The 26641-nt window shown below is 40.3% G+C and overlaps 1 protein-coding gene across 2 annotated transcripts; it reads right to left on the bottom strand.

Annotated features, from left to right (window-relative positions):
* Positions 1–632: 632 nt before the first annotated feature.
* On the bottom strand, positions 633–26618 carry Eed (embryonic ectoderm development). 2 transcript variants are annotated; one of them, XM_040728743.1, is made up of 12 exons: positions 26203–26618; positions 20710–20862; positions 18789–18881; positions 17973–18038; positions 16241–16366; positions 14661–14742; positions 13800–13891; positions 11479–11612; positions 10112–10217; positions 2011–2169; positions 1346–1419; positions 633–975 (listed from the first exon to the last, which is right to left on the bottom strand). In XM_040728743.1, exons 1-12 carry the CDS (start codon positions 26314–26316, stop codon positions 849–851), a joined length of 1326 nt encoding a protein of 441 aa, XP_040584677.1. In that variant the 5' UTR covers positions 26317–26618; the 3' UTR covers positions 633–848. The 2 variants fall into 2 exon arrangements, with proteins under 2 accessions (XP_040584677.1, XP_040584675.1); XM_040728741.1 differs by having other exon boundaries at positions 2100–2169; positions 26203–26446.
* Positions 26619–26641: the final 23 nt, after the last annotated feature.

Below are 26641 nucleotides of genomic sequence, written 5' to 3'. Positions count from 1 at the left end.
CATGGAGGCCCTTGCCCTCCCTGGGGAGTGGAGGGTTAATGGAGTGGGGGTGAGGGATTGGGAGGATTGGGGAGGAGGGGAGGGAGAGAACTGAAAGTGACATGGGTAAAAAGTTAAATAAAAATATGGAAGAAAATTAGAAGTACATGATATGAAATTATGTATCTGTGGTGGTTTGAGTAAGAATGGCCCCCAGAACTCATAATTTGATTTTCTAGTCACCAGAGAGGCACTATTTGAAAGGATTAGGTGTGGCTCTGTTGGAGGAAGTATGTTCCTGAGGGTTTGAGGTTTCAAAAGCCTGTGGATCAGGATGTGGCTCTCAGCTATTGCTTTAATACCTGCCTGCATCCTGCTGTGCTCCCCACCATGATAATGGACCAAGTCTCAGAAAGCCCTCAATTAAATGCTTTCTTTTCTAAGAGTTGCCTTGGTCATCTCTTCATAGCACATGACCAATAACAGTGACAAACAATACCCAAGGATATATGGTGAAGAGCCAAGATTTAAATTTAGGTACACAATTTACGCTTAAGTTTCCATAGTAAATAGCTTACTCCAGTTAAAGCAATCATTACAAAAAGATATGGAATAATTTTATTACTTGTTTTCATCACAATAAAAAACACAGCTTTACAAAAATAAATTTTTATTAAAAGCCGTAAAGTCTGAGCAGGAAGACAGTACAAAGAATGTAAACAATGTAAACAACATCACTACATTCAGCTCAGCCTGATTGAATGCTGAAAAACAAGTCTAAATGCTCTATGTGCCCTTACTAGCAAGATACATTAATTCTATTTTACAAAGACAACAAACATACTCTAATTTTCTAGGAAAAAAATAGTTTATCGAAGTCTATCCCAACGCCAAATGCTGGCATCATCACAGACAGCTATGAGGATGCTGCTATCCCTGCTAAAGCTGGTTTGTCGAATAGCAGCACCACATTTATGATGAGTCAGTGTTGTACATCTAGGAAAAAACATGACAATAGGTGAAATAGCACACATTACCGTGTTTATCTTAAAGAGTGAATGATAAAATTTGCAGTTTAAAGCTATCTTGATTAAGAATTCATTCTCAAATCTCAAATTCATTCTCAGATCAATTTGGTATATTTATCTTGTCACCACAGTATAAATACCAGGTAATTGAAATATTAAAAAAAAAACCATGAAAATTGTAGAGGTTAAAAATCACTGAGCTATGACACAGCTCAGTGGTAATGCACTTGTCTAGCTTGTGTAAGGCATCGAATTTGATCCCCAGCAACACAAAAATTAATGATTTAAGGATAACACAAAAAGGCTACAATTAACATTTTGGAAATTTCTATACTTACTTGGCTTTATGAGGATCTTCTACTTCTAAATCCCAAACATAAAGTTTGCCAACCTGATTGCCCAATGCAAGCATCTGTGTAAAGATAGTTGAAAACATAAAATTAACACAGCACTGAGCTCTAAGGTATTCAAGTAATCCTTGCTTAGAGAAGCCTGAGCTCCAGCCTTGATGGCCCTCTTGGCTACTTTTTGCATCTTGTGTTACTGATTTGTAGAAAAAGAGCAATTGCTAGTTCCTTGGTATCTTGAGAAAATAAGGCTCTGCAACACTTCATGGACAGCATTACAGTACTTTTTTCTATCTTACAGTGGGATGCTTTTCCAAAGCTTTCTTAGGGAAATACTCAGTTTTCTGACAAAATCGCAGCAGTAGAATTTAACATTTTAGATAATAGTTTCTTTAGAAAAAAGCTAGGTAAGATGATAAACACATTAAGACATTGTATCTTAGGAACAGGCATTAGGAATGTAACATTACCAACACCTAACTGCCCATTTCTTCTTTAACACTTCAGAAACTGTGAGCACCCAGCAAGGCAACTAAAGTAATCAACACAGGATCAACACAACCAAAGTGTGAGGACAAGGAGCATGGACAGAACAGGAAAGGGTAGAACTACACGGTGTTTCAGAAGACAATTCCAAACGTAAAAGTATGTGCTACCTTTTGCCAGAAATCCATAGAAAACCTCATGTACCAAATGTCACACTGGCTGTAATCAAATCGCCCAAGAATAGTCACATTAGACTCACTAGGTTTAATTTTATCTATATCATCCTCCATTTTGCCAGGTTTCCAGCATACAATGGCATTTTCACAAGACTAAAAGAGAAAAATAAGAGCCATGTATTAGTACTGAGTTACAAAGATAAAAATAAAACTGTTTACCATTGTAGGATAGCTCAAAGAGCCTGCTTTCCAGGACTATAAACTGACTGTTTACCACCAAGTCAAGGTTTATACCTCAGGACAAGTAACCTGACTAGGAAAAGAACTAAACAGTACAAAAGAATCATGCTATTTGAAATAGTTCATCTTCCAGAACAAATTAAATTCAGCTCCAGATAGGCTAGCACCCAGAGTCTTGAGAAGTGCTATAGAAAATTAGAACAATTTAGTATTGCAATAGATGGCTTTTCAAATGTGGCCACTGGTTTCTCAATCCACATGTAACCAGAAGCAGCTTCCTGTACCTTGTTATCTACTGAGGCTTCATCCACAGCGTGAGCACCACATGGTAGATGCTTAGAAGACATCATAGGAAATTGATTACTTCACTGAAAGGAAGTAATCATAGGTTCTAAAGTAGCTCAAGACATTGACTGTGGGGATAGGATCAAACAGGCCATGAAATTACACATTCCTGTAACAGTGCATCTTTTCATACTTCTACTTAAAACAGTCTCCCTGTGGCCATTATTCTGATCACTGTTCCAGTCAATGGTCCACACAAGCAAATTTTTGGCAATGTGTCTGGCGTCTAGTTGAGAAAAGCCAGAGATGCTGCTAAACATCAACAACCTCTCCTCCAAGCCTGCCCAACTGCAACGGTACCTACATTAAAGACCCTGCCCTCTAGAGTTTTCCAGCCACAGATAGATGGCAGTCCATTGAAGTCTCTACATTTAAACAAGTTTAACCACAGGTCCAGAGAAAGATTTAATATTTTGGGTTCTTGTTTTGTTTTTCGAGACAGGATTTCTCTTTGACTTTGGAGGCTGCCCTGAAACTAGCTCTTGTAGACCAGTTTGGTCTCGAACTCACAGAGATCCGCCTGCCTCTGCTTCCCCAGTGCTGGGATTGAAGGCATGCGCTACCACCACCCAGCTGAAAGATTATAACGTTAAGAGCAGTTTTTCTTCTCTACCTGCTTCAAATTTGGAAATTCTCAAGCTAAAAGACATCTACACAAATTACTAACTGCACAGTACCTGATATTACTAGCCCAACGTTATTGCAATTGTATAGTTGGAGTTTTCTCTGAAGACTCAGCAGAGTTCCCTGGGTTTCTTTTGCTACCATAGACTGGATACTGAGAAAGCAATGACTTGGAGATGCTAAAGAATAAGAATAAAAACAGTGTGGTGGTTTGAAATAAAATGGTCCCCAAAGGGAGTGGCATGATTAGTAGGTGTGGCCTTGTTGGAGGAAGTGTGTCCCTGTGGGGGTGATCTTTGAGTTATCTTTTGTTTAAGTTTCCCTCAGTGTGATAGCCATATGACTTCCTGTTGTCTGCAAGATGTAGGTCTCTCAGCTACTACAGCACCATGTCTGCCTGCCCGCCACCATGCTCCCTGTCATGATAATGGACTGAACCTCTGAAACTGTAAGAGAGTCACCCTAATTAAATGTTTTCTTTATAAGAGTTGCTGTGCTCATGGTGTCATTTCACAGCACTAAAATCCCTAAGACAAGCAGAAGGCTATTCCCAAGCCAGAGAACTAAGACAGCAGCAGCCTAATAGAACAAGAGTTCCACAACAAATGCTCTACTCCCAGCAAACATCATAGAAAGTGGAACTACTTTCATTTAAACCTGCTTTTAAGAAATACATCCCTAGCGCTCCCTATCCTTTGTAGTAATGTGTAGCATCAGGGAAGAACTGCCCAGGGGTAAAAGTACAACAGACAATCCACAGAGCCAGTAGAATCCACTAGATAAGGTACCCTCCTCCTCACCTCCTTTATGATGGTGTCAGCTGAGGCCTAGTGGGAAGCTTGAACTTCCTTCACCTGGCAACTGCAAGACAGCACTGCAATGCTCCCATCCACAACTGAGAAGGCAATAAAGAAAGCACACACTAACGAGAGAATCCCAAGAAAGATCCAAGGGCCAGCTTAGTAAGAGTGCTGGCCTAGCAGGAGTGAAGCCATGGGTTTGATATCTAGCACCACGAAACAAATGGCAGGCTGAATGGCAAAAAGGAAGTCTCCCGAGTCTCATAATACTCAAAATATTCATGTCCTAATAAAAATATTATAGCTGTGATGGGTAATTTTGATTATCACCTTCATGGGACTTAGAACCAGTACATGACCGAGGTGGGAAGAGCTTTCCAGTATGTAGGGGCACTATTCCATGGGTAGAATCCTGGACTGAATAAAAAGCAGAGTAAGCTGAGCAGCTGCCCTCTCTCTGTTCTGAACAAGGATGCATGTAACCAGCTGTCTCATGCTCCTGCTACCAGGACTTCCGTGCTATGAGACTGTTCATCAAACTGGAGCCGAAATAAACCATTCCTTCCTTAAATTGCTTGTCAGACATTTTGTTCCATCACCTTGTAATTAATAATATTAATTAATAAAATTAAAACTTAATGTATGGGCTCAACAAGATAGAGGAGAATCATCAAGAATTTTAAAGATAAGCCAATAGAATAGTATCCAATCTGAGCAAAAAAGGAAATGGAGGAGAAGAAGGAAGAGAACAGGAGCCAAACAACAACAAATCTAACAAAAGAAGGCCAACACTGTGTGTGTAAAAAAAATATCTAATCTCATTAGTGTCTCAAAATGAGAGAAGAAATCTACGCTGAAAAAAAATCTGAATCATCAGTGATGTCAAGTATGAGACAAAATATTTCTCTAATATATAAATCTACTACAGATTCAAGATCAATAAACTACAAATATCAAAATAATGCCCATCTAGTCGAATCATACTCAAATGTGAAATTATAGTCCTCTTCAGTCCAAAAACTAAAGGAAAAAGAAAAAGTCTGAAAGCAGCTAGTACAGAAGACACAGCTACAGTTTATACAGGGGAGGAAAAGTTTTAATGACAGAATTTCACATCCGAAACCACAGAGACCAGAGAAGGGGAAGATATTTTGCAAACATGGGAGGGGGGAAAACCATGAAGCCAGAAATATATATTTAGAGTGAAGAATATGAATCTTTCAATAGCAGACCTCTAAATGAATGCCTGCAGGAAGCTGCCTGAACAGAAAGGAAATGATTTAAGATGGAAAAATAAAGGCAGTCAATACAATGCTCCTTTCCCTGAGATTTTAAAATTATATTTCACAGCAAAAATCATACTATCCAATGTGGCTCTCAAATATTAAAGGAATATTTAAGACAATTAGATTGTGACCTGGGAACAAACTGATGAAAAGAAAGGGTTCTACACTTGCTTTGATTACTAGCATGCCAATATATGGTAGACCAAAAAGTTATATACATGAAATCAGACATCTAAAGCAACCTCCAAAACTGATGCACAAAGAAATAGTACGCACAATAATGCTATATATGGGCCAGCAAGATGGCTGTGCAGGTAAAAGTCCTCAATGCACTAGCCTCACCACCTGAGTACAATGCCCATTCCATGCAAGAAGAATACAGATCCCTCAAAGTTGTCTTCTGACCTCTACACACTGCAGTGGCACACAAGCATACGGAAATAAAAATTAAACCAAAAAAGCTATATTTAAATAAAAGGGGGATTCTAAAAACTGTTACATTACAGGCATGGAGCTCTGGCCTGTAATCATAGTACTTGGGAGACTGAGGCAGAAAAATCCCAACTTTGAGATTAGCCTGGGCTACATAGCACGCTCAAGGTTGGCTTGAGTTCATGGTGAGACACCTTGCCTCAACAAACAAACAAGAAGAAGAGGAGGAGGAGAGAAGATGAAAAGGAAAAGGAGGAAGAAGAAACCAGTCCCAAACAAAATGAAAAAAAAGTTTCAAATAACCTATAGGAAGTACAGGGGCGAACTCAAGAAACACAGAATAAAGAACAGAAAGCGGATTTACCGTTCAGCTTTTTGGGTGGCTAATATAAATTGGCAAGAAGAATTTAAAAAGGTAAGGCCCAAATAAAGGGTTGAGGATGTAGCTCAGTGGTAGCACTTGTTTAGATTTAGTCTTAGTTACTATTCAATATCCAAGTCAAGGTAAAAGGTTGGGAAAAGATTACAAAAATGAACTGGGTGTGGTGGCTCATACCCCAAACCCCATCACTCAGGAGACTTAGCCAAAAGGATTGCTGAGTTCGAGGACAGCCTAGACTTACACAGCAAATTCCTTTAATCCTAGGCCTTGGGAGGCTGAAGCAGTAGAAGGCCAAGCAAGGCCAGCCTAGTATCCGAAGTGAGTTCCAGGCAGCCAGGGCTATATAGAGAGACCCTGCCTCAAAAATAAACAAAACAAAACAAATGAGAATGTAAACGGTGGATGTAGCTTAGTGGTAGAACCCTATTTAATCATCAGTACCCAAAAAGAGAATGAAAAATCAGTCATCACTAGAGACTCAGTTGATAGCAAAATAACGCCCAATAGGAACATTGTAAGAAATTCTGTTCATACATCTTACCTCAGACAAACCAACTCCTCCAATGACATACTATGACCCACCCAACATGAAGCAGTTAATCTCAACAGCTGTTTATTAAGGAAACCGAATCCATTTTTTAATCTAGAACTTCAACAGGAAATTCCTACTAACCATTTAAAAAATATTAAGTAAATTCTATTTCATCTGTTCTAGAAATGGAAGATAACCACTTGACAACTTCTTTTATAAAGCCAGTATTATTGAAATAAAAGGTAGACAAAAATATTAAAAAGAAAACTTCATACCAGTATCTCAACAAAATATTAGCAAATACAATCCCATCCAACAGATATAGCAGTCCAAACTTTTTACAAGAAAGAGAGATGAAAGGATAAGCCACTGGCTGAAAGAAAATATTTGCAAACAACATTTCTGAAATAAGATGCATAGTTAGAATATTTCAACAATCAAAATAAAACAAAAACTAATCCAATTATAAAATCAGCCAAAGAGTCAAAGAGATATCCCCAAACAGAATATGAATGGTGTGATGGCTATTCTTGATTGTCCCCCTGACTACATTTGGGCACACCTGTGAGGGATTTTTTTCCTTAAATCATTTGAAGTGGGAGACCTACTTCTAATCTGAATCTTTGAGATGGAAAGACACACTTTAATCCAGATTTGTTGAGGTTTTAAGAGTCACCTTTAGGGGCTGGAGAGATGGCTCAGAGGTTAAGAGCACTGACAGCTCTTCCAGAGATCCTGAGTTCAATTCCCAGCAACCATATGGTGGCTTACAACCATCTACAATTCAATCTGGTGCCCTCTTCTGGCATGTAGGCAGAACACTGTATATGTAATAAATAAATATATCTTTAAAGAGTCACCAATGGCCGGGCGGTGGTGGCACATGCCTTTAATCCCAGCACTCGGGAGGCAGAGGCAGGCGGATCTTTGTGAGTTCGAGGCCGGGCTAGACCGACAGCCTCCAAAACAATACAGAGAAACCCTGTCTCGTAAAACCAAAAAAAAAAAAAAGTCGCCTTTAACCCAGGACACACTTTCTACATGCAGCCCACATAGGGGACAAGAGAGAAGGAGCCCTCTTTTGGTGCTTGCTTTCGCTCTCAATAGCCAAGTTCATTCCTTCCACTAGCATTAGAGTCTACTTCTTTAGATTCTGGTGTATACTTAAGGCCAGCCTTGTGGACTTAACAGCTACTGGATTCTTGGACCTTCTGCTCATAGGCAGACATTGATGGATTAGCTGGACCACAGTCTGAAGCCATTCTAACAAATCCGACATCACACACTCACACACGTTCAGCAGCATCACTAGCAGAGAATGCAAATCAAGACCATGAAGAGAGCCGGGCGGTGGTGGCGCACGCCTTTAATCCCAGCACTCGGGAGGCAGAGGCAGGTGGATCTCTGTGAGTTCGAGACCAGCCTGGTCTACAGAGCGAGTTCCAGGACAGCCTCCAAAGCCACAGAGAAACCCTGTCTCGAAAAACCAAAAAAAAAAAAAACAGACCATGAAGAGATTTCACTACACATCTACTAGAACTAAATAAAAATAACGGTAATACTAAATGACGGCAATGACACAGAAACAGCATACTTTGCTAGTTAGACTGTAAAAGTGGCACTCTGGAAAAGGGTTTAGTAGTTTCTTAAAAGCTTAACCGTTACCCAACAATAGCTGTCTTATGCATTTATCCCAGAGAAACAGAGAGACAAAATCCTGTACAGAACTATTCATCAAGTTTACACTATAGCTTCAAAACTAAAAACAACAAACACAGTCAATAATATGGTGTTAAATTAACTATGATGAAGCTTAGGCATGGTAGTATAATACACCTTTAATCCCAGGATTTATAAGGAAGAAGCAGGCAGAGTTTGAGGCCATCCTGGTCTACATAGCAAATTCCAGGCTAGATTCTATCTTAAATAAATAAATGAAAAATATATAAATAATAAATGAATACATAAAAATTAATTATTTGGGATGGTACAGTGGTACCATGGGATGACTTAGCAATGGAAAAATAAGAACTACTTTACAAGCAGCAACTTGGATGGATCTCCACTGAATCCAATTGAGTAAAAAACAATCATAGCATTCTTGAAATGACAAAATGATAAGCAACTAAACACACAGCATGACATATAACTTCTAATTTATATTTCTGGTTCCAGGTGATCCAATGTCCTCTTCTGGCCTCTGAGGGAAACAGACACACACAAGGTACATAGACATACATGCAGGCAAAACACTCATACATATAAAAAGTAACTGAGCCAGGTGATGGTGGCTCACTCCTTTAATCCCAGCACTCAGGAGGCAGAGGCAAGCGGATCTCTGAATTTGAGGCCAGCCTGGTCTACAGAGCGAGTTTCAGGACAGCCTCCAAAACAATACAGAGAAATCTTGTCTTAAAAAACCGAAAATAGATAGATGGATGGATGGATGGATGGATGGATGGATGGATAAAAAATAACTAAGACAAAGTGGGTAATGGTCATGCTGAACCCCTCTGAACTACCTTTAAAACTTCCTGCAGTCTACTCTAAGACAAAGAGTTTAAGGAGGGGAACATGAAACCAACAAAAGTAAATCTAAACCCAAAAGGAAACGAAATGGGAAAAAAAAAATCAAACTAGGTGCTGCGAAACACCGTAACATTCACCTCAAGAAGGCAGGCAGGAATCTCTCCAATTCTGACAGGTCTACCTGTTCACAGAACATGAATCACCCCTCTAGATGACTAACCAAAAAAAAAAGGAAACTAAACAAAGCAAGACATAGTCGATCCTCAATTCTCTGGAAGAACTGGCTCCAAACACCAAAGTCTACATACTCTAGTACCTTATTGAAATGGTATCATATGTACACATACTTCCAATCAAGACTACATTTATGAAACCCAATACAATGCAATGTGTATATTTTAGTTGTACTGTATTTAGTGAACAAAAAAAACCTCTTTGTACATGTTCAGCACAGATACAATCCTTTTGTTAAAAAAACTTCTGGTCAATCATAAATTGAATTAAAAGATGTGGTATCCATGGATACAGAGGGGGTGTATCTGTATCTACCAACAAGTTATAGTAGGGTGAACAAGCTGCAGTCTGTAAGGCAATGAACTCCAGCCACCTGTTCTTACAAATAAGGATTTACTGAGATAAACACAAAAACATTCCCATTGGCTTTAGTTATTATTTTCAATATCATTGATACCCAGAAACAGTCACACCTTCCAAGCTCACTAGTCCTCATATTGGAGTATAAAAAACAACAACCTGGTGAACTTACTTCCTAAAATAAGTTTGCAAATCTACCAAAATATAAAATTCTTTAAAAGTTTTCTGCTATTGATTTTAATAAATTTTATAAATAACTGTTTCCTGGAAAGCATGCTCTCTCACACACACATATACACACAATGCAAGTACAGCTTATAGTTTTCCATACCTTGGAAAGTATCAAATCGCCTAACCATCGCACACAATCAACATAATTCCTATGTATGTCTCTGGTAGAAAAGTCAGGAAAGTGGATTTTCTGGGAAATAAATGGCCTGAAGGAAGAATGGAAATGTAAAAGTTAAAAGAAAAAAAGTGTAGTAGGAGCATACTGATTTTTCAGTTTGGGACTTACACAGTGTGTTGCTCAGGATCAAACCTAGGGCTTCCCATAAATCAGACAAGCACTCCACCTACTGAGCTTCATTCTCCGGTTCAATTTTTAAAACTCCACAAAACAAAATATGGCTATTAATTTCTCTATGTTTCTAGATAAAATTTATCTGCTAACCTGTTTTTTAGAGATAAACTATCCATTTTGCATTTTTATTTTCTTTCATTATCAGCTTTTTGATATAAGGTTTCACTTTTCTTTTTAAACTTACCATTTTAAATTTGGGGCAGGTGAGATGGTAAAAGCACTTGCCACACAAGCCTGACCTGAGTTCAATGTATGGAACCCACATAATTAGCCTATTAATAATCAGACTTGAAAACTCTTTGCTAAAATACAGTTAGCATATTTAAAAATACGATGCTTATAGTAAAAGAACAACACATATGAATGTGTTTATAGTTAAAAGTATTACTGACAACCCAGTAAGTACTAAAAAGGCAGTTACACCAAGACCTGAAGCACTTCAAGAAAAACAATTGAAACATCTCAAAAAATACGGAATCTCCACCCCATGGTATTACCGAACAAGACTCCACAATTAGAATTCCTCTATTTAATGAAGGAAGCATCACTTACAGGTAAATATCAGTATCTGTCTGTCTACCTATCAATCCATCAATCAATCAGCTGGGTCTCACTATGTATGTAGCTCTAATTGGCCTGAAACTTGCTCTGTAGGCTAGGCTAGCTTCCAACATTCCAATCAACAGAACCGTCCTTGCCCTCTGCCTCCTCAGTGCTGGGATTAAAGGTGTTTACTGCCATGCCCAGCAGGAAAGTATCATGAACTAGAAAACCAATTTGAAACGATAGTTTACTATATTTAATTAGGATTTATGTCTTTTCCCTTCTCTAGTCCACAATAGGTTCAGGTGGTTTAAAACCTTTATACTTCAAATTTAATGAGTCAAGAACTTGCAAACATAAATCAAGTGTTCCATTAAAAAAAAAAAAACAATTCAAATAAGACAAAAAAATATAAATATGGTATTCCTTTTGAAAGAGATGAATCTGATAGCAGGTAAACAATACCTGGAGATTATATTAAAGGGCTTCTAAAGCAGCAGAGGGGATTATTTCTCAAAACTTGAGAGAAAGGGAAACACGTCTACTCAAAAACAAAGCATCAGAACTGTCACCTGTTAGTTTTGTTTGGGTTATAATCGTAAGATTCCTTAATCGCATTCATCATTCTCTTTGAGTTGATTCTCCAAAGTTTAAGTGAGTGATCCATACCACAGGACATTATTTTTTCACCCAAAAGATCATAATCCTAGGAATAAAACACAACAGTACAAACAAGTAAATTACAGTCTCAAATGTTATTTATTCAAGTTTTACCTGGTATATGACACAGGAAGCATTGATTTCAGACCACATAGTAGCTACATTCCGAGCGTCACCTCAGTACATCGCCAAGTCACACTAGTAGTTTCCATTTAAAGTTTTAATTTTTTGTCACCACTAGAGTGCAAAATGGAAGGCAAAAAATGCTACTTGAATTTATGTTCATCTATCCAACTATATTTAAATAACTTCCTTGATTTTAAAGGTAAATCAAATGCTGAAAATAATCATCCTGACACTAAAAAGCTGAACAGTTATACTACTTTTCTTGTCTGACTGCAATTAAGAAACTAAAGTGGCAGCCGGGTGTTGGTGGCGCACGCCTTTAATCCCAGCACTTGGGAGGCAGAGGCAGGTGGATCTCTGTGAGTTCGAGGCCAGCCTGGTCTACAAAGTGAGTTCCAGGACAGCCTCCAAAACAATACAGAGAAACCCTGTCTCGAAAAACCAAAAAAAAAAAAAAAAAAAAAAAAAAAAAAAGAAAAGAAACTAAAGTGGCAGCTGTTTTTAAAACTGCAAGCGTTCTTCAACAGTTAAAATTAAACTTTTTCTTGTACTATTTCAAATTACATTTACTAAATTCCAGCATGGAAAAGTCCCACCCTAGTTGAGGACTGCTTCTGAGAGAGGGGGTCAGTTCTTCAGTGGTGTGGCACCTGGTATATTTACCACACTTCAGGGCACAACCCAAGTCCATGAGTAATCAGCTAACACAACCTGGACTGGATGGGAAGAAGAGAGAGACAAAGGGAGGGAAACAGAGAGGGAGGGAGAGAATACTCTAGGACTTGTTTCACAGTATATTTTGCTCATATTCACCCCTCTCCCGTAACAAGGTGGTGGTGCACGCCTTTAATTCCAGCATTTGGGAGGCAGAAGCAGGTGGACCTCTGAGTTTGACGTCAGACTGGTTTATAGTGTGAGTTCTAGGACAGGGCTATAGAAAGATCCTGGCCCATATAAATATAGATTGATTAATTAATTAATAGAATTAAAGAGGGGGGAGGAAAAGAAAAGAATAACAGTAAAGAGTTCTAGCCATAGAAGATATTTCTATATCAACCTAACTATTCCATAGTGACTCAAACTTGAAAACTATCTTACCGCAACATTAATCTTGGTGTTTATTGATTTCACAAATCTACGTGTCACTGATTCTCTTTAATTCTCTAATAACCACACTGTCAACAAGATACCCTTAGAGTCTATGGCTCTATTTTACAATTCCTTTTTAAAATCCTAGTTGGCAAGGTAGCATTAGGTAGTCATGATTCCCCAAGGTGATAAGCCTGACCTGAATCAGTATTTTGGCATCCACATGTTTGTTTGCTTCAAAGTGATTTTTTTTAAAGATTTATTATATATGCAGTAGTCTGTCTGCATGTATGCCTACACACCAGAAGAGGGCATCAGATTGCACTATGATGGTTGTGAGCCACCATACGGTTGCTGGGAATTGAACTCATGACTTCTAGAAAGAACTGGATAACCTATGAGTCATCTCTTCAGTCCAAAGTGATTCATCATTAAGTAGTTAAATTAGGAAAAAACAATTAAAGAGAAACAAAGTTAAAAAAAAAATCAAGTGTGTTAACATGCCAAGCTACAAAAACTTGAACACTAACGAAAAGTGAAACACTTATTCCAAGTTCAAACAAACAAACAAATCACTTATGGACAGTTAAACTTTTGTTCTTTAGTAACAGGAACAAGGAAAAATTAACTTGGTGACTTAGATTAAATGGGAAAAAAGTTGGTTCTTGTGGAGCATGTCTGTAATCCCAGCATCCAGGAGGCTGAGACAGAAGGATGGAGATTTGAATACAAGCCTGAGTTACATGTAAAATCCTATCTTTAAAACCACCAACGACAAACCCACAAAAAGGGGAATGACTTTGTGATATTCTTCCAGAATGATCATGGTACTTGTGTAAAAAATGAACTTTATACAACGGAAACTCATAGTGATTTAACTTGTTCTTTTATGTCAAGACTTATGTCAAAGTCTCTATGTCAAAAAGACGAAATGACTGCCTAGCAGGCTTTATGAAGCAAACACAAACATGCATCTACACTATATAAACCTAGGTCATTCCTCCCAGCTTCAACTTACGGCACTCAGAACTTCATCTCTGTGTCCTTCCACACCTCCAAATATTGCCACAAGCGTGTCTGTTTGTATATTCCATAATCGTAAAGCATGATCTATTAAAAAAACAGAAAGATAAACTTTTATCACTCACTACTGCAAACTTTCAGTAAGCCCTTAATATGTGAAAGCTATGAAAATTTATGTATGCACAATAAAGACTATTATCCATGTCTGTCTGTCTGTCTGTCTGTCTGTCTGTCTATCTATCTATCTATCTATCGAGACAAAGAGAGATCCTGTCTCAAACGAACAGTAGTGATAGCACAGCCTTTAATCCCAGCACTCAAGGAGGCAAGGACAGATTGAGTTCAAGGCCGGCCTGGTCTACAAAGCTACACGAAGAAACCCTGTCTCGGGGAAAACAAAACAAACTTCTAAAGCTGGGTAGTGGTGGCACATACCTTTAATCCCAGGACTACTGGGAGGCAAAGGCATGTGGATCTCTGAATTTGAGGCCAGCCTAGACTACAGAGTGAGTTCCAGGACAGTCAGGGATACACAGAGAAACCTTGTCTCCAAAAACCAAACCAAACCCCTCACCTTTTAAAAATCCTAACATGGTGATATGTCATTCAAAGAGATAAAGCAACGTAATTATTCAGGTGGGGATAAGGTTCTAGAACTATACTGTATAGTAAGTGAGGTTTGTTCTCTAGTCTTGGTTTATGAGATGCAAATATAAGCTATTTTTTCATATTAAAACCCTTTTTTCTTTTAATTTTGATTATTTCCCCCTTAGAACATAACCTGTCTCTCTTTTTCCACAACCTGTCTCTTTAAAAACAATCTGAACTAAGGAAACATTTGCTTCTGTAAGCTTACCTTTACTTACGGACAGGAGAAGATTTGGGTCTCGTGGGTGGAATTTCAGCTCATTGATAGCATTTCCATGGCCAACATAGTGCTACAATAAATTTAAAACATTTTGTTTCATATCTCAAAAAACAATAAATTCTCTTTCATAGCCCTTAAGAGAAACAAAGGCTGGAGATATAGCTCAGTGGTAGATGACTACCCTAGCACACTCAAGACCCAGGGTTCAACGTCCAGCAAAGCTGCCAAACAAACTTTCACTTAAGATTCTTCTCGCCCTTGGCTACTAAAATTGCCCAACAAATTTAAAGAAAGGAAAATGGGACCAATTCGTCACCACTCAGCTAACAGCACTGTTTTAAGATATCCACCAGGGGCAGGGGGAAGAGGGGAGGGAGCTGAGATTGACATGTGAAGCAAGCTTGTTTCTATTAAAAAAAAAAAAAAAAAGAGATTCTCCATCCAGGATGCTGATGAGCCCCAGGTTACAAACAGCAACATCTAAAGCCTGCCTTTTTATCAGCTTCCTTGACTTTTCCTTCCTATCCCTTATAGGGTGCCCTGTAACCCACAACTCTTAATTTGGGTGCCTTGGGAAAAGTGGTTATTCTTCAGTTAAAGATGCCTAAAGCAATCACAAGAAAACCCACAGAATCAACTAACCTGGACTCATAAGAGCTCAGAGTCTGAAATAACAATCAGAGGCCTGTACAGGAATGGTGGCCCTCTGAATCTATGTGGCAATTGTGTAGCGAACTCCTAACAGTGGGAGCAGAGGCTGTCTCCTTTGCTGGATTTTGGGACCCTATTCCTCATTAATGGGCCACTGTGCCCAGCCTTAATACAAGTGGAGGTGCTTAGTCTTACTGCAACTTGATATGCCATGTTTTGTTGATATCCATGGGAGGCCTGCCCATTTCTGAACAGAAATAGAGGAGAAGTAGATGGGTGGGTGAAGGGAGGCTGGGAAGAGAGGAGGGAGGGGAAATTTCAGTTAGGATGTAAAATAAATAATTAAACAAAAAAGATGCTCAAAGCAAGGGAAGGAAGAGAAATTAAAAATGGTGGGTATTGGAGCTGGGTGGTGGTGGCGCACACCTTTTATCCCAGCACTAAGGAAGCAGAGGCTGGTGGATCTCTTTGAGTTCGAGGCCAGCCTGGTCTACAAAGCTACACAGAGAAACCCTGTGGGGAGGGGGGTGTGCATTAACACTGTCCTATGTACTCCTTAATTTACATCCTCTAACTGTAACAGAAGTTTCAAAGTTTCAAAGGGCCACTCTAAAGAAAGTAACAGGACTAGCAAGATGGCTTAGCATGTAAAGGTGTTGCTGGCATCCCTGAAAGCCGAATTGGGTCCTTAGGACCCACATGGTGGAAGATGGGAACTGACACTTCTGACCTCCTCAGCGTATACACACTCATATACACCTGCTCCACCCACCCAAAGTGAATAGATGCAATAAAGGAAAGACAATAAGCAAAGAGCAAATAAAATCAAGTTGACTACATTAGTTTTAAGGCCATTCCATGAAGTTGTAACCTGAGTATTCAAAAGCAGCAAATCTACAATTTGACCAAAGACCCACCTTTATACACTGCATCGTTATGGGATTAATTATCCTTATTATGCCTCTTGACCCAGCAACAGCAAGTAGAGGGTGGCTGGTGTTGCTATCGTAGGTCCAGGCACAAGTATAAAAGTTTTCATCTGCCTAAGAAATGCCAGTTAAGAGATATAATTCATTTCGAAAACTAAACATGTCCATGTTTACAATAAATAGAACCTTCTAAACAACAGCTAAGGTTTTGGATACTTAAGTATTTGTTTTTTCTTTATATAAAATTTGCACAGTGACAGCCAGGTGTCCCATGAGTCAAGAGGCAGAAGCTGGAGGATTTTCTCAAACTAAAGGCCACCTAGGTAGGGCTACTCGGCAAGGCCCTATTCTCAAAAATAAATAATATCCACAGTGGCAGCCCTTTTAGGCTTAAAATCCATTACCAAATGAGCTGTCTCGTTTCACACTTCTCTTTAGCTGCCTACTATAAAACCACTCTCCTCCACTGGAGTACTGCCAAAATAGCAAGGGAGAGCAGCTTAGCATAGGCATGACTGTTCTCCAATAAAACTTTATTTGCAAAGCTAGGTGGTGAGACTGCAGGCTTTGCTTCACTGACCTTTGTCCTGAAACTGCTATGAACCTATAAATAGTCCATTTTCCACCATCCTAACATGGCACCTGTTCACTGGTTCCCATGTCATCTACAGATTCAACCTCACTTTCTGTATTTTTTCAAATGGATCTAGAAGAAACATCTCTTGGCCTTTTAAAACTCCTTAAAAAAAAAAAAACAAAACTGACTCGTGAAGCAACCTTGATTCTTATCTAAATTTAAACTGGAAAATAAAATTAAAAAAAAAAAAAAAACAAACCCTCGGGCTTTTAAATTAATATCTTCCTTTTCTTATAACTCACTCCTAAATTGCACACTTAATTTTTTTTTCCATCTGAGCTTTGTTGATCAAATACTTAGAATGACTGACAGCTATGTATTAAAAACTACACTCAGGCCAGGCAGTGGTAGCACGCTCCTTTAATCTCAGCACTTGGGAGGCAGAGGCAGGCGGATTATCTATGAGTTCGAGACCAGCCTGGTCCACAAGAGCTAGTTTCCAGGACAGCCTCCAAAGCCACTGAGAAACCCTGTACCGAAAAACCAAAATCCAAACCAAACCAAACCAAAAAACACACACACAAAAAAACCCTCCCCACTAAACGGGGGGGGGGGCTGGAGAGATAGCTCAGCAGTTAAAAGCACTGGCAGCTCTTCCAGAGATCCTGAGTTCAATTTCCAGCCACCACATGGTGGCTCACAACCATGTGTAATGAGGCCTGGTGCCCTCTTCCCGCAGGCATACATGCAGGCAGAAAACTGACACTTTCTACCATGGATTTCTAAGGTTCCCAACTTCAGTCTGTATCCACCATCACGTCCACCTCATGACAAATTCAAGATCAGGTACATAAGATACTAGAATTGATCCCCTTGGGCAACAATGGCAATATTCTTAGCTAAAGATGGGACAGTAACTTTAGGAAACTTGTTTTTGGAGCCGGGTAGTGGTGGCACACGCCTTTAGTCCCAGCACTTGGGAGGCAGGGGCAGGCAAATGTCTGTGAGTTTGAGGCCAGCCTGATCTACAGAGCTACACAGAGAAACCCTGTCTCAAAAAAAAAAAAAAAAAAAAAAAAAAGTTTTAGTGTACTTATCAAAGTCCATGTTTTAAACCATACAAAAGCAGTGAGAAAAGGATACATCAGCATCTACATAGGACTGCAATAACCGGATTTCCCCTTGTGAATGGCATTCGTATAAGGTAACCTAAAGAAAGAAAAATATGCTTGTCATGTCAGAGAAACATTCTCTGACTCTTAAAACATTCTAGTCACAATTACAACTTAATGACATTACAAAAACTGCTTGCAGCAGCTCTGTAAGTTTATTCAAGCCATTATAAATCCTCACACCTTTTATGTACTACTAGCCTGGCAATAGTAGTTTCTATTTCCTAACATTTTAATATATTTCATCCATAATCAGAACTTTTTCAAAGTGAGTAAAGTCAAAAACCTTAAAATAATTATAGTGGTCCTTCTTTAATTAAACTTGTACCATGAAAGGATGGTTACACCTAGCGACGCATGCACATGGTACACAGATAAACATGCAGGCTGCCTACTGATACACATAAGATGAAACTTTAAAAAAATAAAAGTACAGCTTTCTTTCACATTTGAATGGTAAATAAAAGTCAATTCTTCCAGCTACACAAAATATTTATAAAGGAAACTATAAAGCCTGCTTCATAATAACTGTAAATAAAAATATTTTCTAACCGACAGCCTCCAAAACAATACAGAGAAACCCTGTCTCGTAAAAAACCAAAAAAAAAAATATTTTCTAGTCATATTAGTTTTAACACTAATCATTTCTGAAAAGCTTCACTCTTACACAAAAGAATTATACTGGTAAGCCAGCTACTCAGAATTTACTTTAAAATCACTCCATTTCAATACTGTAACTGTAACATGCAAAATAATCACAACTGCCTAACTGCCCCTTAACACTCACTCTGTTGCTTCCCACAGTTGCAAACACCAGAGGATCCCCTTCCTTACTGTGCCAGTTAAACTGAACTCCAAACAATGGCTGGTTATGATCTTCCTAGAAAATCATGAAATAAGAAAAGATTAACACATTTTTGAAAACATTAGCAAGCTTTTACTTTCCCCTCTTTTATGTTCACACACTTTTTATATACTGTGGTGGTTTGAATAAGAATAAGCCCATGCCGGGCGGTGATGGCTCACGCCTTTAATCCCAGCACTTGGGAGGCAGAGACAGGCGGATCTCTGTGAGTTCGAGACCAGCCTGGTCTACAGAGCTAGTTCCAGGACAGCCTCCAAAGCCACAGAGAAACCCTGTCTTGAAAAACAAAAACAAAAGAATAAGCCCATAGGGTCGTATATTTGAATGCTTAGGGAATAGCACTATTTGAAAGGATTAGGAATTTTGGCTTTTTAGAGGCAGTAAGACACTAGAGGGGGTAGGCCATGAGGTTTCAAAAGCTCAGGCCAGGCCCAGTGTCCTCTTGCCCCTCCCAGTGAATCCAGATGTAGAATGCTCAGCTACCTCTCTAGCACCAACCAGGTCTGCCTGCATGCCATCATGACTCCAGTCATAACAATAATGGACTAAACCGCTGAAGCTGTAAGCAAGTCCCAATTAAACGCTTTTTTTAAAAACAAGGTGTCATGATATCTCTTCACAGCGATACAACACTAAGACATATATCATGCACCCGCTACTTCTGACATTAAAATTAGGACACTACACATGTGTCCACATCTTAAAATATGTGGAATGTTGTCTAACAAAGATTTATACTATAAATTAGGAAACAGATATGCATCCTGGAAACACTGGTATCTGCCTGTTTTTAAACCCAACCATCTTTCTGAATAACAAATTGAGAATTTTTGGTAGATACATTTTAAGCTCTTGAGCCCGGAGGACACAGTTATTCCTCTTATATAACAAACTAACAACTGGCTTTGGATTTTATTAGAATTAACTTTTCTCTTGGAAAGTGGGGCATATCACACTCCATCCTAGCTACTAGTCTTATTAGTCCTATACAATCTTTAAATAACTTTGGATTTGCACCAGGTAGTTGTGGCATACACCTTTAATTCTTCCCAGTACTCTCGAGGCAGAGGCAGGTGAAAATCTGAGTTGGAGGCCAGCCTGGTCTACAGAGTTCCAGGACAGTCAGAACTACACAGAGAAATCTTATCTCAAAAGAAAAACAACATAAAAAAACTCCACCTTGGGTTTTGATCATAGGAAAGTATCACCCCCTCAAGACTTTGAACAGTGAGGACTCAAGGAGAGAATGAACTATGCCTTCAGATACACAGATTTTGTTTCTTTTGTTTTATTTTTAGTACTTGTACTAAAACCAGGACTTAAACTGCATAGTAGACAAGCACACCACAAGGTTGTTCACTTTTGTTTTCCAAGTTGCAGTTCAGACTTAGAGCCTTGTTGTAATCTCTTTGTGTTTAATACTAACTTCCAAGTTCCCATGAAAGCACTTTTAAAATCCCCCACTTTTAAAATCTACTAGCTTTCATTTTCTTATCTCTTAAAAATCCTGCCTTGCAGTGGTGGCCCACACCTATAATCTCTGTGAGTTCAAAGCCAGCCTGGTGTACAGAGAGTTCTAGGACAGATAGCTAGGACTATTTAACAGACAAATACTGGGGGTGGGGTGAGGGGGGGTGAAGATAGGAACACTAGCCTGCAACTCAGTTTTACACATTTAAAGTAAAGCACAACAATAGATAAAGCTCAAATGACTAAATAGATGATAGATTATAATACCCAGTTTAAACAAACCTTTAAAACACTGTAATTTTAAAATATTTTAAACCTGAGAGTATTCTGTATGTCCCTGAGAAGTTCGAAGCCTAGTGCTTCCAGTACATACCTTGAGGCTGTTCACACATTTGAAAGAATATTTGCATTTCTTTGACTTCCATTTTCCCTTTCCCCAGCTTTTCCTTCCCGGTGCATTTGGTGTATTTGTAGGTGTGTCAGGGCGTTCTGTGTTTGTGCCACTCTCGATACTAACAGCATCATCCTGCAAGCAGTAAAATCAGGAACAACTTCAGCGGGCAGAGACACATGCACACGGTATTTAAAGGTAACTGACTGTACTACTAGAAAGATAATGACTAACTCAAAAGTGTGCAAAAAATGGGACACATACTCCTGGCTGAAGCTGGGGATTTTGGGAAGTGAAAACCAGTCACGCATCAGAACACTTGTGGATATTTTACACTGCGGTGAAAGTAAGAACAAAGTACTAAGAAAGATAATTTGGGCTTTAAGTAAGACACTGGCCTATACCAGTGACTCTTGCACCGCTCTGTGGACAAGGAAATGTTGAGCAAGACTGTCCTCTTGCTGGTAGAGTTGTTAGGATCTGATACTTCACTAATATATAAAATAACAATAAATCTGATTATCTTCATAATTTATTTGACTGCAGCTCAAGCGGAAGAATGAGTGTACACATATGGCCTTTGGGGCAGGGATGCTAAAGCTTACTATTTTAGATGTAGTTTTGAAAAAACAGTATCTGTCATGCAAATTCTACTTATTTACAACACAACACTGTTTGAATACTATGTGCATATCTAAACTCTGTACACAGTAATCTGTCCAAACACAGATAAGGCTTCAGGAAATACTGAAAATTCTTCTAACTTACCTTGAGTTCAGAACCCATACTTAAGTCTTCTTTGGAATATAAAGATTCCCACCTATTACCCTGGGGCAGTAGTCCCTAAGTCCTCCAGGGGAACCCTTTTGTCAGTGTGTCTAACAGCTGTGAGATTGAAGTCCACTAAGTCTACACTATCATTGTAGTCTATTTCTAAGGTAAAGCTTACTCAAGATAGTTCCATAGTATAAAAGGATAAAAATGAAGTGTCAAAGGGTATTTAAAAACACTAATTTGCTTAAAAATATTAGTTTCTTTTTTGTTGTTTGTTTTTGTTTTTTGAGACAGGGTTTCTCTGTGTTCCTTTGGAGCATGTCTTGGAACTCACTCTGCAGACCAAGACTGCCTCTGCCTCCCAAGTACTAGGATTAAGAAAATATACTATTCTATTCTCAATAGGAGTCTAAAATGGCTGAGAGACACTTAAAAAAATGCTCAACATCCTTAGCATCCATTAGGGAAATGCAAATCAAAACAACCCTGATATCACCTTACTCCTGTCAGAAAGGCTAAAATCAGAAACACCAATGACAGCTTACGCTGGAGAAGATGTGGAGAAAGGGGAACAGTCCTCCACTGCTGGTGGGAGTGCAAACTTGCACAGCCACTTTGGAAATCAGTATGGAGATTCCTCAGGAAAATGGGAATCAGTCTACCACAAGACCCAGCAATTCCACTCTTAGGCATATATCCAAAAGATGTCCATTCATACAACAAGGATGTCTGTTCAACTATGCTCATAGCAACATTATTTGTAATAGCTAGATCCTGGAAGCAACCTAGATGCCCCACAACTGAAGAGTGGATAGAGAAAATGTGGTACTTTACACAGTGGAGTACTACTCAGCGGAAAAAAACAATGGAATCTTGAAATTTGCAGGCAAATTAATGGGACTAGAAGAAACCATCCTGAGTGAGGTAACCCAGTCACAAAAGACAAACATGGTATGTACTCACTCATATATGGATTTTAGACATGATCAGGGGAATGTCAGCCTACAATCCCAGTGCCAGTGAGTCTGGGAAACAGGGAGGTTCCCAAGAGATATGCATGATACCCCAGAGAAGTGGAATAAGGCAAGCTCTCCTGAGCAGATTGGGAACATGAGGGGAAGGGAGAGGGAATCAGGAAAGAGAGGGGGATAAAAGGAGGGGAGAAGAAGACATGGGGGAGCAGGAAGGTTGAGTCGGGGTAAAAATAGAGGAGAGCAGGATGAGAGATACCATAATAGATGGAGCCATTATAGGTTTGAGGAGAGAGCTGACACTTGTGAGATTTCCAGAGATCTACAAGGATAACACCAACTGGCAAACTAAGCAATAGCAGAGAGACTACATTAATAGCTCCTCCCTGATGATAAGGCTGATGACTACCTTATATGCCAATGACTGATGGAAGCAGAGCAGATACCCACAGCTAAATATTGAACTGCACCCCTGGAACCCAGTGACAGAGATGGAGGAGTGATGAGCAAAGGGGTCAAGACCGTGCTGGTGAAACCCATAGACACCTGACCGGACAAGGGGGAGCTCTTGAACCCCAGACTGATGGCTGAGAAGCCAGCAGGGGACTGATCCAGACTCCATGAATGTAGTGTCAGTGAGGAGGCCTCAGAAATCTCTGGGGCCTTGGGTAGTAGATCAGTGTTCACCATGGCATACAAATGAACTTTGGGAGCCCATTCCACATGGAGGGGAAGGGCCTAGATCCTGCCCCGGAATGAAAAGACAGACTCTGGAGTTCTCCCTAAAGAGGGCCTCACCCTCCCTGGGAAATGATGTGTGGATTGGGCTGGGGGGGGGTTTGTGGGGGGACTGGTGGAGGGACAAGGGAGGAAGGGGGCGAGAGGGACCTGGGATTGATATGTGAAGCATGCATATTTCTAATTTAAATAAAAACATGAGAAAAAAGTAAAAGCCAAAACTGAAAACAAAAATATACTATTCTAGAACATATGATCTAACACTAGAAAAAAGAAATGAAGCTTAAACATAGTGTCTCTTGCCTATGATCCCAGTACTCGGAATGCTGAGGCAGGAGAATAGGCATCATGAGTTTGAAGCTGTGAAACTAACAACAACAACAAACAGGAAAAAGAAAAAGGAAAACAATTTAAAAATAAACAAGAAATGAAGTACTCCCACAAAGTAGGTGTTTAATAAATATTTGAAGTTAAATGTAAAAATTACTTTCAATGGAAACTTAAAATGTTACAAGTTTAAATTGGGCTCCTAAATTGAAATCAATTTTAGCTAGGTATCTGTTTGCCCAGCAATTGGGAGGTAAAGGCAGAAGGACTTTAGCCATCATAGATATAAACAAAATGTTGATCAAAAAGAAAAGAATTTGATTTTTGATTTTTAAGTTTCTCCTCACCTGTCAATTGCCCCCCCCTTGGGGGTGGGGAGTGGGGAGTTGGAGACAGGGTTTCTCTGTGTAGTTTTGGAGCCTGTCCAGGAACTCGCTCTGTAGACCAGGCTGGCGCAAACTCAAGAGATCTAACTGCTTCTACCTCCCCAGTGATGGGGCTAAAGGTGTGTGCCACAATTGTTTTTACATGCAAAAAGTTCTGATTTTTGGATCTTCAGATTAAGGATTCCATCCTCTAGTACAATTGCTACAGATCTTAAAACTCAGCCTACCACTTCTACCAATGGCTCTGGCAAAAACCTATTTACTGTGCTAAAAAACATACATTTTAACCCACAGAAATAGCTGACCTGAACAAGGGTTAGCTCTTGAACACCAGACTGATGGCTGGGAATCCAGCATGGTACTGATCCAGAACCCCTGAATGTGGGTGTCAATGAGGAGGCCTAGGCAATCTATGGGGCTTTGGGTAATAGATCAGTATTTATCCCTGGCATACAAATGGACTTTGGGTGCCCATCCCACAATGAGGGAACCTCTCTCAGCCTGGACTCTTGGGAGAGGGCCTCGGCCCTGCCCTGGATGAAATGACAGACTATGGATAACCCCCATGAAGGGCCTCACTCTCCCTGGGGAAAGGAGTGGGGATTGGAGGAGGGGGCATGGGGGAATTGGTGGGAGGGCTTGGGAGGAGGGGACGGAGAGGGAGCTGGGATTGACACGTGAAGCAACCCTGTTTCTAATTTAAATTAAAAAAAAAAAAAAAAAAACAACTACATACATTACTCCACCCAAATGGGGAGCCAGCCATGGTAGCTCATGCCTTTGATCCCAAGCACTCAGTGGGCAATGGCAGGTAGATCTCTGAGTTCAAGGCCAACCTGGATACAGTGGACTTCCAGGCCAGCCAAAGGTACAAGGTGAGACCCTGTCTTAAAAAAAAAAAACGAAAAGCAAACAAACAAAAACCGAATTAAATACAAAATAAAATACAACATGGGGAAGTACACCTTTTGCTGAGGACTCCTATATGTCTGGCAGATGCTGTACAAATGAGCTTTATGCCTCCAGCCCTTAAAATTTTTTAAAATACATTTTTAAGTTTTATACTTGATCTTGTTTGTAATCTTATAATACTTTACCTATGTATCTATAGTATTCTGCGGGGCCTGGAAGTGCAGGACCGAATTCTAGGTACTGAGAGGATTATCTAGGTTTTGACAGGGTTAAGGCAAAAAAAAATAACAGGTTTGAGGGAAGCTTGTGCTACACAGGAAAACTCTGACTCAAATAAAAAAAAAGTTTTATTCGGAGAGCACCCCAAAGGGTTCAGTAATGTGTCAAAGGAACGAATACCAAAAGTTCAATATTAGAAAACATCAAAAAATATATTTCCCTTACGAGTCTGCAAAAATGAAAATGAGCTTTCATTTACCCCCCCCCCCACACACACAATTTCCTCCTTCTAAGCAAACTTGGCATTTTCATTAATTCTGGGTGATTAGGCCAAAGCTGTAACTCGACACTACGAAATCATAAGTAACTAATTATTAGAACACGTGTACACTACTTTTTACAACACTTGTATAGTACTTTTTTACGGGGCAGCATTTCTAAGTACTATGATTTCACTTAATCTTCATACTCGCTGAAATACATCAGTCGTTACCACGGTTGCCCGAAATCTTTCAATCCTTTAGCATTAAGTAAAAACTTTGCAATGGACCCCTCCCTGGCTTATTCAAAGGCGGTTCCCCTCCACGATGTTCTAGGTTCTGCTCCTCTCACAGGAAAGTCGACACGAAGGCACACCCCACTTTCACGGAACCCCAATCACGCAAATAAACCCAAGCCAAAGAGCTATGCTTTCCATCTGGATTCCGTAGTGACACAGTCCCTCGACTCCCTTTGGAGGACCTAATCGGACTGCCCCCTTCTACCAACTTTTCTTGGGAAACAAAATTTCTTGCCCGGAGAATGCCTGTTAAACGAGTACAATCTCGGATTCGCAATCACCGTCAAGTCCCCCAAAGGTACCAACACCCCCCACCTCCCACGCAAGGATGATCTTAGCAGACCTCGCAGACCTCTGGGACCCTTAACCCGCTCCTTCGCCAACTTTCTCGCTTGCTACCAGTCGCAGACCCAGCTCGAATCCCTGACAAGTTGGATCTCCCCGCATGCCCGCGTTTTCCTGAGCGCGGGGTGACACCTTTCCCTCCCCCCACGGTCGCCCGCCCGCCCGCCCGCACGCCCCGCGCGCAGTTTCCAAAGAACCTGAAACTTCCACTCCACCGTCCCGGGACCGCCAGGGCTGCACTCACATTCTCGTCTCCCGACAGGTCCGGGTTGCTGTTCTCGTCGCTGCTCAACTTCTGCTTCTTGGCAGCAGGCATGTCTGTTCCCGCCGGCGCTGTCGACACTTCCCTCTCGGACATATTCCTCCGCCTCCCTCCAGGTTCCTGCCGCCTCGGGCGGGGCCTCCGCCACACCGCCGTCAAGCAAGCCCGGCCGGAGCCTGCCGCAAAGCTGCCGGCACCGCCACCTCCGCCGCTCCCCCCACTGTCGCAAATCGCGCCCAGCCGCCGAGGCGGGCGTGCGTGCGACCCCGCCACACTGCTGAAAAAGGGGCGCGCGCGCGCGCGCCCTCCCGCACGGCTTCCTGGCTGCTTCCCGTCCCCTGCTCCCGACGGGCGCTTTTCCCGCCGTCCTCTCGGCACTTTGCACTGAGGCGTCGCGTCCGCTGGCTCAGAGGGCAGGGTT

The sequence above is a fragment of the Mesocricetus auratus genome, unplaced genomic scaffold, assembly GCF_017639785.1.
Source record: "Mesocricetus auratus isolate SY011 unplaced genomic scaffold, BCM_Maur_2.0 Super-Scaffold_4256, whole genome shotgun sequence".
Lineage (NCBI taxonomy): Eukaryota > Metazoa > Chordata > Mammalia > Rodentia > Cricetidae > Mesocricetus > Mesocricetus auratus.
Note: the sequence above shows the minus strand (reverse complement) of the source record. Positions and strands in the feature narration are given on the sequence as shown.